Source organism: Lepisma saccharinum, chromosome 27 (assembly GCF_977018435.1).
Source record: "Lepisma saccharinum chromosome 27, izLepSacc3.1, whole genome shotgun sequence".
NCBI classification, from domain to species: Eukaryota; Metazoa; Arthropoda; class Insecta; order Zygentoma; family Lepismatidae; genus Lepisma; species Lepisma saccharinum.
The window spans coordinates 45552514-45565274 of NC_139255.1; the positions used below are offsets into that span (position 1 = coordinate 45552514).

The 12761-nt window shown below is 37.7% G+C and overlaps 1 protein-coding gene across 3 annotated transcripts in view; it reads right to left on the reverse strand.

The window, feature by feature from the left end:
- The window catches only part of Vps35 (Vacuolar protein sorting 35), an 87969-nt gene that overhangs the window by 44371 nt on the left and 30837 nt on the right, over positions 1 to 12761 (reverse strand). For all 3 annotated transcript variants that reach the window (XM_083112992.1, XM_083112993.1, XM_083112991.1), the window contains exon 6: positions 4788 to 4871. In XM_083112992.1, coding sequence (XP_082969118.1) covers positions 4788 to 4871 — 84 coding nt within the window. The remainder of the gene's footprint in view (positions 1 to 4787; positions 4872 to 12761) is intronic.

Genomic DNA, 12761 nt, shown 5'->3' on the forward strand with positions numbered 1-12761 from the left:
GCTAATATTTTAGGTTTTTCATGTTTGTTCTCTGAAAAATATAAAATCGAGGTTCAACTGGATACAGTTTGTAAAGACTGGAATTTTCTTAAATGTTGTTTTTTTACTGTATTTAATTGCAATCTGGTCAGCAAGCAAGAATATAGTAATTAATATAAAGCTTTAACAATATGTTTTATATATGTGTAGGTATGTTCATTATAAATATATTAATAACTTACGTTTTGCGAGTACCTATGTTGCTCCTGCGACGTTTCGGGACTCAACTGCTCCCTTCCTCAGGCTGTTCACGCTTAGGTTATATATAATTCATAACCACGTCGACCTCTCCATAGGTACAGGATATAGGATTGGTAAAAGGTGTGTCGTTAAAAAACAATAAAAATCTAAAACCCATTACAGGTGCACGTCATAGTACAATGCTGTTTCCCCGATTAGAAACTGCTCCTTGGAATGTTAAAACTTTAAAACTGTGAATAGCCACGGTCCGCATGTGTTGCAATTGCAATACTCCAAAGTTTCCTCGTAGAGCATGAGGTCAGGTGCCTCCCCTTTCTTTCTCCTCTATTTCCCCTCCGTTCCCCCCACTCCACCTCCAGTCCAGTTCACGTCAAGTCTAACGAGAATTCCTCTTCCATTTGAGCTTTGCGTGCTACTTCCGGGGTTACGTTAAATCCTATTTTTACGTATTCCTTCCCATCCCACTTTTTAACCACACACCTTTTACCAATCCCATATCCTGTACCTATGAAGAGGTCGACGTGGTTATGAATTATATATAACCTAAACGTGAACAGCCTGAGGAAGGGAGCAGTTGCGTCCCGAAACGTCGCAGGAGCAACATAGATACTCACAAAACGTAAGTCATTAATATATTTATATTAAATTTGTGAGTAATTCACACAACTTTCATCATGAATGTATGTTCATTGATTACGCTTTGCTTAACATTACTAAGCTACCAAGCTGGGGAAGCACTTGAAAGAAAGAGTCGATACAATGGAAAATTTCAGTTCCGTGAAGGAGAATTTCCATTGCCAAAAAGGCTCCTATGTTTTAGCTAAAAAAAAGGCCTGGTTTTATGAGGACAAGTAGAATCTTCATATGTGAAAGTAATTGCTTCTCCACTGGCAGATATACTCTCTCAATCTCTAGTGCTTAAACCATTAAGGATAGACTAAACTAATGGATATATTGAAGAGTGATAGCGAGCGAAATGTGGAGAAGCTCTACTTTTCCACCTCTCCACGCTGACCAATGACCCGACCATTCAACAACCATGCTGCATACAACAGAGAATAGGATTATTCTCTTAGCTGCATACTGCTGAGTATGTAATCCTGGCCTCACATCCGCTGGGGACTTTCATGGAGGATATAAAAAAGATGTTAAAAAATTAACGTTAAAAACTGTACTTACGTATGCGAGTATGTTGTTCCCATTTTCCTTTCTTTAGAACTACGTTTCGGGGACTAACTATCCCCTTCTTCAGATTCATATAAAAAACTAGGTACTTAACAAGGTACGTCTAAATGTAATAAAAGGATTGTGGGCAAGGGTTGGTGTGGATACATTTAAGATACTATATCCCCCCTCTAGACGTATCATTAGAAAGGAAAACAGAAAGTTAGAAAGAATTGTGTACGAAACAGTGAACATTTGTAGGGGGGGGGAAGAATAATCTGAACAGGGATGAAGGAAATTTAGAAGAAGGGTGGATCAATTTCCTCAAAAAATGGGATAAAACCCGGAAGATTGAACCCAATATCGGTTTTCACGTCACTCCGGAAGTTATTTATTTATTTATTTATTTTAGGGAAGTGGCGATATGAAATTTTGGCTGATACCGATAAAGTACCGATATAAAATTTACCGATACCGATAAATGATACTCTACCGATCCGATATAAAATTGGAAATGGTCCTGGAAGAACCTGAAAGGTTCATTGACCTCCTTAAAAAATGTGTTTCAAAGTGACTGCAGTGCAAGAGAAATTGCATACTTATAGACATTTACTTTTTAAAAAAGTAGGGCATGGAGATTATCCATAAAAATTACAACAAAAATGGCAGAATTTTGCACTAAACTATCAGATATTTATCGATATATCGGATCGGTAAAATAATCGGTAATTTTACCGATAAACCGATACACCGATATGCCTATATCGGCTGATACCGATAGAGTACCGATTAATCGGTCCCATCCCTAATTTATTTAAAGACATGACACTACAGGCAAATGCCCATTTACAGTGTCTTGTACTATAACACTGTTTGGTACACAAAATATGCGATCAGAAGAATTCAAAAAGTACAATAATATGATAGTATGTGTTACAGTAATATAAAAATTAATATAAGATTAGATATGAAAGAGAAGTATCGAGAAGAACGAGAATTTACGTCGGGTTTGTGATGCGATAGTGTAGGGGGGAAATAAGAAAATAAAGGGCAGAGGAAAGCGTTCGTGGAAGAGTGACCTTCACGTACATTAGGAAACACAGTTGAGCAGGAAAAGCCGAACTGGCAAGTTGTACATAGTGATACATACAGGTTTTTAGTCTTTTAACGTTCTTAACATGGGTATAGGATAATTGTGCAAGTTTTTAGAGAACGACGAGTTTTTAATTATGTCTAGAGGGAGGATATAATATCTTAAATGTATCCACACCAACCCTTGTCCACAATCCTTTTTTTACATTTCGACATGGTACCATGTTAAGTACCTACTTTTTTATACAAACCTGAAGAAGGGGATAGTTAGTTCCCGAAACGTAGTCCTAAAGAAAGGAAAATAGGAACAACATACTCGCATACGTATTTTTTAACGTCTTTTTTATATTCTGGAATTGTGAGTAATATGCACCAAACCTACAAAATGCCATGGAGGACAGAGGCTTTAACCTCTCGATGAGAGGTCAGAGACACGGGATCGTAAGAAAGATATAAAAAAAAGAACCAAACTGTAAAATACGCTCTCAGTCTGTAATTAGAATTCATCGAGTGAAGTGGACGCATTGGAGAAACAGTTCAAGGTGGCGTATAACTTAAGGTGCGAGACGTCTCAGTAAGTTGTACCTCAAACCCAGGACATTAAAGTGAGCATCATCACGATCGGGTCAAGGTAAGTGTGAAGAGAGCTTCGCTCTGGCATCCCTCTTCTTGACAGAGTAGGCCAATTAATGTATAAAATGAAAACTTCTCGTTTTTATCAATTTGCTACATACATTGTGACTCGGATGCTTCCCAAGCTGATAAACGAGTCACACTTCAATATATTTATAAAAGTAGCATTTGGTGTAAGTCAATCCTTGATGAAATTCCTAATCTTCCATTAGAACAGTTTTGCACTGATGACAAATTCTGAGCAGGCTACAGAAAGAAGATGCTTTGTAAGGAAACACCTCCTGCTAGATATTTCTTATAGCAGGCTGGTGTTGCGATTGGAATATTATTTAAGTACAGGGAAGGCCCACGGAGGCAGGTGAGCTACATCTGTGTTAATGGAAATGTCAATGGTAGAAACCGTATGTGCACGTGATAAATGTGACAATTTTGAATCCTGCACCTGTGGAACAATTGTATGTAAATATACCTCCTGAGATAATGTTTTTTAATCAAGGATGTTCTCCCTAATCAAGGTACTTGCTATTCAAGTTTTCCATTAAAATACTTTTTTTTCTGTACCGTTATTTGAACCTAGGCATGAAAAAGTATCATTATGTATGACCAGGGGAAGAAAAAACTAATTCAGACGCCAGCCCTCTTTTCTCAAAAGCCAGCTGTTTTTCTTTTTGGCAACCTTACAACTGGTAACATCATAAATAACCACGCAATACATTTTAATATATAGCTGACTCCACCATATTGTCGCAGATTTTAAAATTCGCCTATTTAACAGTGTAAAAATATATAATGGTGTTTATTCTTCTGATTTAATGACACACGTAATACAGAAGCCACACAAACATTAAAGAACACATACTGTACTTGTTCTTTTAAATAAAAGTAATGGAAATTTCCATAAGCAAACTCGAAATATTGAGTACTGGATTAAAATTCAGGTGACAGATGAAAATTTTTAGGCGTCATGGTGACCGGGTGCCCAGATAGAAACAAATCTGCTCTCGAGGCACTGTAGGAAGAAGTGGAAGCAGATTACACGATCTGAACTACAGTTTAAGTATAAAGAAAATGCAATTCTGAAATATGATAGTGTTATACTGAACGCAACTCCAACTGGCAGCTGAGGAAACAGCCAATCAGCGATCGGTTGAATTATCTTCGACTGAAATCGGGCAGTTTTGAGTCTCAAGGTACCGACCGTTGTTCGTGGGACGAAACAAATGAATGTTGGGTCCACCACACGTTGCCAAACATACTGTAAAGCACGAGAGAGTCTTCTTGCGCAACGATATTGCCAACACCAGAAATCAGCAGAGTGTTAATGGTACAAATGCACATGTGGTCCTACAAGAGGGAGTTTCACATGCAAACACTCTACAAACACGCAAATAGACAACAGGCAAAAACAGAACTACGCTTGGCATTGTTGCTTCAGGAGAGCGATGTGACCCCTTCAGCTTTTACTTCACAACTGAGTTTGTTGATACCCATCAAGTCACCCCCCCAAAGATGATTGGGTGACATAAAGGGTCAGAAATAGTCAAGGTCACCTGCCAGTTGGAGTTGCATTCAGTATAGCAAGAGACTTTACCAAACTTTACAATAGCTAAAACATTAATGTGGAGTGATGAAGCAGCTGGCCTGCACCACACCCTCACCTGTATGATGCATTCCATGAGATATTCCTGGGCTATAGCATCCCTGCAGCTAACTACCTGCTCCAGAATACCTGGAAGTACCATCTGGAAAAAAAAAAATCAAAAGGTAAAATTAAAGTAGTACATGCATTAATTATAATTAACCTTTACTCTCCCGATGATACCATATGGTATCATCAGAGTAAGGTCGTACTACCCCGATGATACCATATGGTATCATGGTGCTGATTATGAAATGAATGTGCTTTTTGGACCTTCATACTCTTATGTTTGGGTGGAAACTCTGACACAGGTCTGGAGCAAGCCTGGGAAATTCACATTGATGACCAACCTCCCCCCTCTGCAACATATCCATGCCACATTTCCGAACAGAGTTTCACATTTTGCTTCATTATTCATATGGAATGGCACCCAGGAACATGAAACATGTTTCATTTTCTTTGGAAACGTCCATTCTTTGAAAAGAATACTAAGGATTGCACCTTCTTCTCAAAATAGCGGGAGAAGATTTTTATGTTTTTTCCATTGAAATTCGGGGGTCACACCCCCCAAACCCCCCTTCCTCAGTTCAGTGTTCTGAATTGTACACGGTTGCATGCTCTGATGTTTTAGCTGCAAAACAAAAGTTATTCGAAGTAGATTGCTCCCATACTGCCAGAGTAATAACAATTTTCCCCCAAAAATGCAAATTACCTATTTCTCGTAAAAAAAAATCACATTTTGGCTTATTATTCAACTTGTATGGCACCCAAGAACACGAAACATGTTTCATTCTCTTGAGAAATGTCCATTCATTGAAAAGAATACTAAAGTTCGCGGCTTCTCCCCAAAATAGCGGGAGAAAAGGGGGGGGGCAAACTCCAGATTTTTGTGTTTTTTCCATTGAAATTCGGGGGTTGTGCCCCCAAGCACCCCTTCCTCGGTCCCGTGTTCTGAATTGTACACGGTTGCATGAGCTGATGTTTTAGCTGCAAAACAAAAGTTATTCGAAGTAGATTGCTCCCATACTGCCAGAGTAATAACAATTTTCCCCCAAAAATGCAAATTACCTATTTCTCGTAAAAAAAAATCACATTTTGGCTTATTATTCAACTTGTATGGCACCCAAGAACACGAAACATGTTTCATTCTCTTGAGAAATGTCCATTCATTGAAAAGAATACTAAAGTTCGCGGCTTCTCCCCAAAATAGCGGGAGAAGAGGGGGGGGGGCAAACTCCAGATTTTTGTGTTTTTTCCATTGAAATTCGGGGGTTGTGCCCCCAAGCACCCCTTCCTCGGTCCCGTGTTCTGAATTGTACACGGTTGCATGAGCTGATGTTTTAGCTGCAAAACAAAAGTTATCCGAAGCAGATTGCTCCCATAGTGCCAGAGTTATAACAATTTTCCTCCAAAGAGTGTTTGAATTTAAAATTCCCGCCAAGAAGCATGGGCGAGAACGGGGGTACTTTCGTAAACCTGCTCGGGAGTGTAAAGGTTAAGGAGGTCAATAAACTAATCAGGTTCTTCAAGGATCATTTGGAATTTATATCGGATCGGTAGAATATCGGTTATCGGTATCGGTAAATTTTATATTTGTATTTATCGGTATCAGCCAAAATTTCATATCAGCCCATCCCTAATATAAAGTATTTTGTAAGAAAGATGTTACCTTTTGAGAATTTTAAGCTGCGTAATTTTCTGAAGTTTGAGCAAGACACAATTTACCTAATAACTGACCATGATAAAAAAAATGACATTCAGCTCTTTTTTTTAAACTGTTTTAGCTTTTGGCCACTTGTACAAAAAAAAAAAAACAACTGAGGACAGAACAAAAGCTGCCAGACAATTGTGGCCATTAAGACATTGAATCCCATGCTCGTGCTAGCATCCTGAATATGGCGAGTGTCCCATGGACGTGCATAGTACGGGCAGTGATCGGAACGCTACATTTTAAAAGTAGCTTCGCTACAGCTACTCTTCCAAAATGTAGCTTTGCTACGGCTACAGTTACATTTACCAAAAAGTAGCTCACTACGCTACTCCTGTGCACTAGTCGCTACTTCGCTACTTCTGCATGAACAAGAAACAAGTCATGCAGATATTTGAAACTTCCTAGCTGTACCATCTGACTTGTTTTAACATTTTTGGTGGCAATAATTAATTTTTTAATGACAAATATGAAGGAAGAATTTTGAACAAAAAGTTTCAATTGCAACTTTTCATAAACTCCTAAGAGAATTATCAGGACCATGAACCCAGAGAATTATGACAAGCAATATCTAAATTTCCTACACATCAATCATTTAATTAATAAATTCAAGAAATAAAGTCAAGAATTTTGGTTCACACCTTCTACAGCTCTACTCTTTCATAACATGTCAAAACCCCTTATTCCACGAACTGAAAATCCAGGACCCCCAGATTCATAAAGTAATACAAATGTCTCCCAGTTTGTGAAATCAGGTAATGAGAAAATGTCACTTCAACATCATTCCAGGCTATGGCTACTCAGATACCTGTACACCTTACTCACATTCTCAACATTTTTACAACAAAAAAGTTATTCTGCCCTGTGAGATATTTATTGGAGGGGCAGAAAGAACTTTCAACTACAAGGAAGTGATTCTTATGAGGTTATGCAGTTATGTTCAATGGCTCTCTATACATATATTTTTTTATGGAGTAACTATTTTCACCAGGTGGTGAAGCTAGCTTTGGAGCTATTTTCACCAGGTGGTGAAGCTAGCTTTGGAGCTATTTTCACCAGAATTTAAATTCGTACGTGTATGATCTACAACCTGGCCTACTACATGTATGTGTGCATTCTTTAATTGTTGATGTGTAAGAAACTTATGTCGGCGTGCATTTATTTTCATATGGACAACAAGTAATTTTTCTTCACACTATGAAGTTGGAAAAATACCACAAGGTGTTCTAATATGAATTGGTACTGCTAATATGTCACATGATGTAGTATGAAGAGGCATTCCATTCCTTGTGCTTTCATTGTTAAGTCAGGCAGGTCACTTCCAGCATTAAAATTATTTCTGTAAATACTTCCCAACACCAGATCATGTAATTTCTGGTCTCAGTACTTTCTGCTATTCTCACTACTTTGTGACAGTAGTAGTTGAACAATTTTATTTTAAATTAACTCCTTAGCAGTAACTTAAGTACTACTGCCCAATGAGATTTTAAGTCCACTTTATGCACAGTTGGGCTAATCGGGAGCGGGCTTACATTTTAAAATAGTATCTGAACTACAATGTGCCTCCACTGGGTATCAACATGGGACTCCTTGATTACAATGTGGGTAATGGTTTAGATTATTTTATGATCTCTTTTTTCTTCAAATTATCCTAGCAGGAAGACTAATCGTAGAATTTGGCAATCATTATCACACGAAATTTGAACCTTCCTTGTTTAGATTTCGAAAAAAGTTATTTATGTTGAAAAAAAACACTTATTACCTTAGGCAAGCATGCGTGCTTCCCATGGACAATGCATTTTCCATTGTCAACTGACTTAAGTATTGTAGACTAGTGGGAATTAATGTAGCAGTAAATCGGAAGTTTAGTAGAATGCATTTAGGGACTTTATTTTAATGCTAAGAAAACCAAACCTGGCCCACCTAACATAACTACGAAAGCATACATTGAACAAAATCTTAAGTGATCACTAAAAGTCCACAGTATCTGTTAACAGACTTAAATCGAACCATATAAAAATTGCATTCGTAGCATGATAAAATCACAATGTAACAAAAGAAACTTGCGTCAAATACAATGCTATGGTCAGGTATTTACATTTGTTGGTGAAAATAGCCTCATATGCTATTTCCACCACCTGGTGAAAATAGTCGCTTCCATTGTCTTATGTCTTTTGTGGTCATATCACACATGCATGAGAATGAACACCACACTGACTTAAGAACTCCACATTATAGTAGCTCCTGATTAGTGTAAAAGGTATTAAATTCATTATAACTCTGTAAATTTCAATTTTCGCACTGTGAAATTCTCTGCAATCCCTTTGAAAATTCTTATTTAAGCGGAAAAAAAATAACTTTGATTGAAGACGTCGATCAAAATTCCAAGCAACAAACATTTCGTAAATGGTCTACAATATTTTTTTGCGCTTCAAAAAGGTTAGAAATAACAGTACGTTGGACAATTTGCACGGACTTAATGGTGTATTCCTAAAAAATTACACAAAATGGTAGATTAGGCCCAAAATATTACTATATTCATGAGAAAATTATTCGGCCAAGCAAGGAGGTTAGAAAATACCGAACTTTATATTCGGGTCTCGCTATTTGCGGGCGAATATTTCCAAGTTGAGGTTAACACTCACACCTCAATTTTATGAGCACAGAAACTTTGGAAATTACATACTTTCCAGTACGAAGTTGGTGCATTCTTCGACTAAAAATAAGTACACATTCTGCACAATTTTAAAAACTTATTTCGGAAACTTTCGCATGCTTCAATTAATCCTTCCAAAGTAATACATTGGATAGAAGTCAAAAAGCTCATACTATTTAATGAAACCAACCACTTTCCAACTTTGGTGAGCACTATCTACATGCCTTTGTTAGAAAGACTGTCCAAATAGCACCAGAGGAAAAAACTGTTTAAAATGTACAATTGCATGATAAATGTTAATGGTTACCAACCGGCAGGTAAACAACGTGGCATGTAATTGCATTATTTCTACATTTACACACTTTCAAGAAATTGTAATGAAACATGTGACCCGAGCTTATCTCTCCCCTTTCATTATTATATTATCCCTTAATTTTACACTTACCTGTAAGTGAATTTTCATATTGTACGTGCTGGTTTTCGTTATCGACAATTCGTTTTCTATTACTCAAAGATTACAGCTTACAATAAAATTTCAATTTTTCCTTGTCATCTTGAAAGTGAAAAACATTGTATTCATCCCATGGTAACTTTTCGCGTGGTTTGCTTCCACATTCTTCGCTGTCGGTATCACTCATTATTAAAACACGTAGTACTATAAAACAATCGTTATGCACAATATTAATGGGCTCACGAGTTCAAACTACTTACAACAAAATAATCAAATGAGAGCCAGAGACCAAAGACGAAGGTATTTATACTTTTTGCTTTAGGAACAAACAACAAAGTTAACGCACTACACAGTTGCATGGCAACCTTTCTTCTTCTTCTCTGGTAAACACTGTTGTCACGTAAACATTTACCTCAAAACTCCAACAAGAAAAGTAGCGGTAGCGAGGCGATTTTCGCTACAAACTACAAGAATTTTGTAGCAACGCTACAGCTACAATTTATAAAATGTAGCGCAGCTACAGCTACAGCTACAAATTTTGTAACTAGCTAGCTACAGTAGCACGCTACTTCCGACCTCTGAGTACGGGCAATATCACTTGAATGTTTGGAGTTACGATGCTAAGCCATGCACATGCAGAATGTTCCTGGGAGTTCTTTTGGTATGCCTCTGCATTGTGGTGAAATTTTGAACCATCTTCTCATTGAATGGCAAGCACATTCATTTCATTGATTGCAGTACTAGGTCTATATTTTTAGTGCTTTATCATCACTCACAAACACACACACATACGCACACTTTACCATGGGTGCCCATATGGGGACAGGGGAGGCTTGAGCTCCCCTTCCTGGCTAATGGAATTTAGTATGCTAACCTTATTTTTTATGTAGATGACAGGATCCATTTCAGTACACCCTACATATGGAATCTTGAAGAGCCACCCTGAGAAAACTCCTATGGGCACCCATGCACTTGACCAATGTGTTCACTTGAAATATCAAAAGAAATGGAACACTTATTTATTTACTTGTAATGGGTTATTTACTTGCACACTGCCTGTGATTCATACTAATATGTTTAGTATTACAAGTACAGAATTTCTCATTATACGAAAAACAAGGACTATGTTGAACATCTCTAGCACACGCAAGAATACACAGATTCTAATTGTTTCTTTTTTATCGTGTAGGCAAAGAAATTGCCTTTATTTTGATGTATAACACATGTATAGTAAGACCAAAAAATAAATTGTTTCACATTGTTGACAATCACATAAAATGCCCTTTCTAAATTATTGCCAATTTAAATACCCTGGCATTCAATGTGTTAAGAGTGATTATTAATAAAATCCTCAAGAAATCTTTCTTCCTATAGCGAGACCAACAAATGAACCTGTGCAGACCCGTGACTCCTGTGCAACATACTCCCACGAAGAGGGGAGGGGCAGGGTGAACCATGCTTGCTTATGGCTCGAGCTGAACGGATCGAGGGGAAGGTGCCTGAAGGATTTTAGTCGAAGGTTCTCTTGTTTGTGGTCACTCTACAGTATTAACCAAGACTTGTACAATATATGCAAGTGTAATGAACCCAACGAGCATCAAAAGCATCCAAAAGCAATCAATTATGAAACTGGCAAAGCCTAGACTACAACAAAAAAAATGCATTTTTAATTCTGTTAACAGAACTCAGCTTCCCTGATGACAAAGTGGCAATGTTGTCACCTTGTAATCAAGGGCTCACAGGAGGCACATGGTGATCCACATCCAACCTTAAACTTTAGGTCTGGTCCCAAGTAGCCTTTGTGTGCATAAAGTGAACTTCAAAAACAAACTCTAATCTAAACACTCCATACAGATATGATCTGGAGCACTTGTGGACCAGATTTTAGAGTGAAAAATGCTACAATTTTTAAGCGTTTCAATTACCACACAAATATTTAAATTCTTCATAATCTACATCGACCACGATATCCTTCTGGCAAAATTGTCATCTTATTTCAACTTCTCCCAACCTGGTGTTGACTGGACTCGATCATTCTTAGCAGCCAGACAGCAATGCACATTAGTTTCTGAAAATAAGTCGTCATGGCTGCTGATAAATTGCGGTGTTCCCCAAGGAAGCGTTTTGTCTCCGCTACTGTTCTCCATGTATATAAATGATATATCGGAAACATTTCAATCAACGAATTACCATCTGTACGCTGATGATGTCCATGTTACTTATCGTTCCCTAAAACAAACATCAATATCAAAGCTCTAAATGCTGATATTATGAACTTTCGGTCAAAGACCTGGGAATTGTTGTGGACGAAAACCTCATCTGGAGTGACCATGTGAAGGCTATATGCAAAAAATCTTACGCAGCATTACACTCACTGTACCGCCTAAAAAACATCTTACCACAAGAGGTAAAGAAAACACTTGTGGAATTGCTAGTTTTGTCGCAAATAGACTACTGCGACTTGACATATGTTGACCTCAACGGTGAACTAGCAAGACGTCTACAGCGAATACAAAATGCATGTGTACGTTTCATTTATAACATCAAACATTTTGACCTTACCCCGGCTTTCAAAGACCTAGGCTGGTTCGACCTTTCAACAAGCCGTTGCTTCCACGCTCTTACAGCACTCTACAAAATAGTGCATTCAAGAGAACCCCCTTACCTACTTTCACGATTTCAACCCCTAAGCGCAGCACACACCTTTGCTACCCTTTCACGAAACAACTCCCTGCTCACCATCCCCTCCCACAAGACAGCGTTTTACGCAAATTCCTTCACGGTCACTGCCACCAGAGCGTGGAATGACCTCCCCAATGACATAAGAAACTCTTCTTCTCTCGGCAATTTCAAATCAAAATTAAGAAAGCATCTTCTGGAGGCAACTTACCAGTACTGAAAACAAGGAAAGACAATAAAATGAACCCTTTCTTTATCTAAATTTGCAGGAAAAAAACCGACCTACTTTTCTGTATTTTAAGTATTTTTGTTACGTGTGTGTTCATGCTGTACGTGCGTTTTTTACGTTTCTTACAGCATATATGTGTATTTTTGTGTTTTTTTCTTTTTGTGTTTTTTCATCATCCTTTTTTGTGTTTTTTCTCTTTTTGTGTTTTTCTTTCTTTGGTATTTTGATCTTTTATATTTCGCAAACTGTTAGATATTTCAACTAAATTTG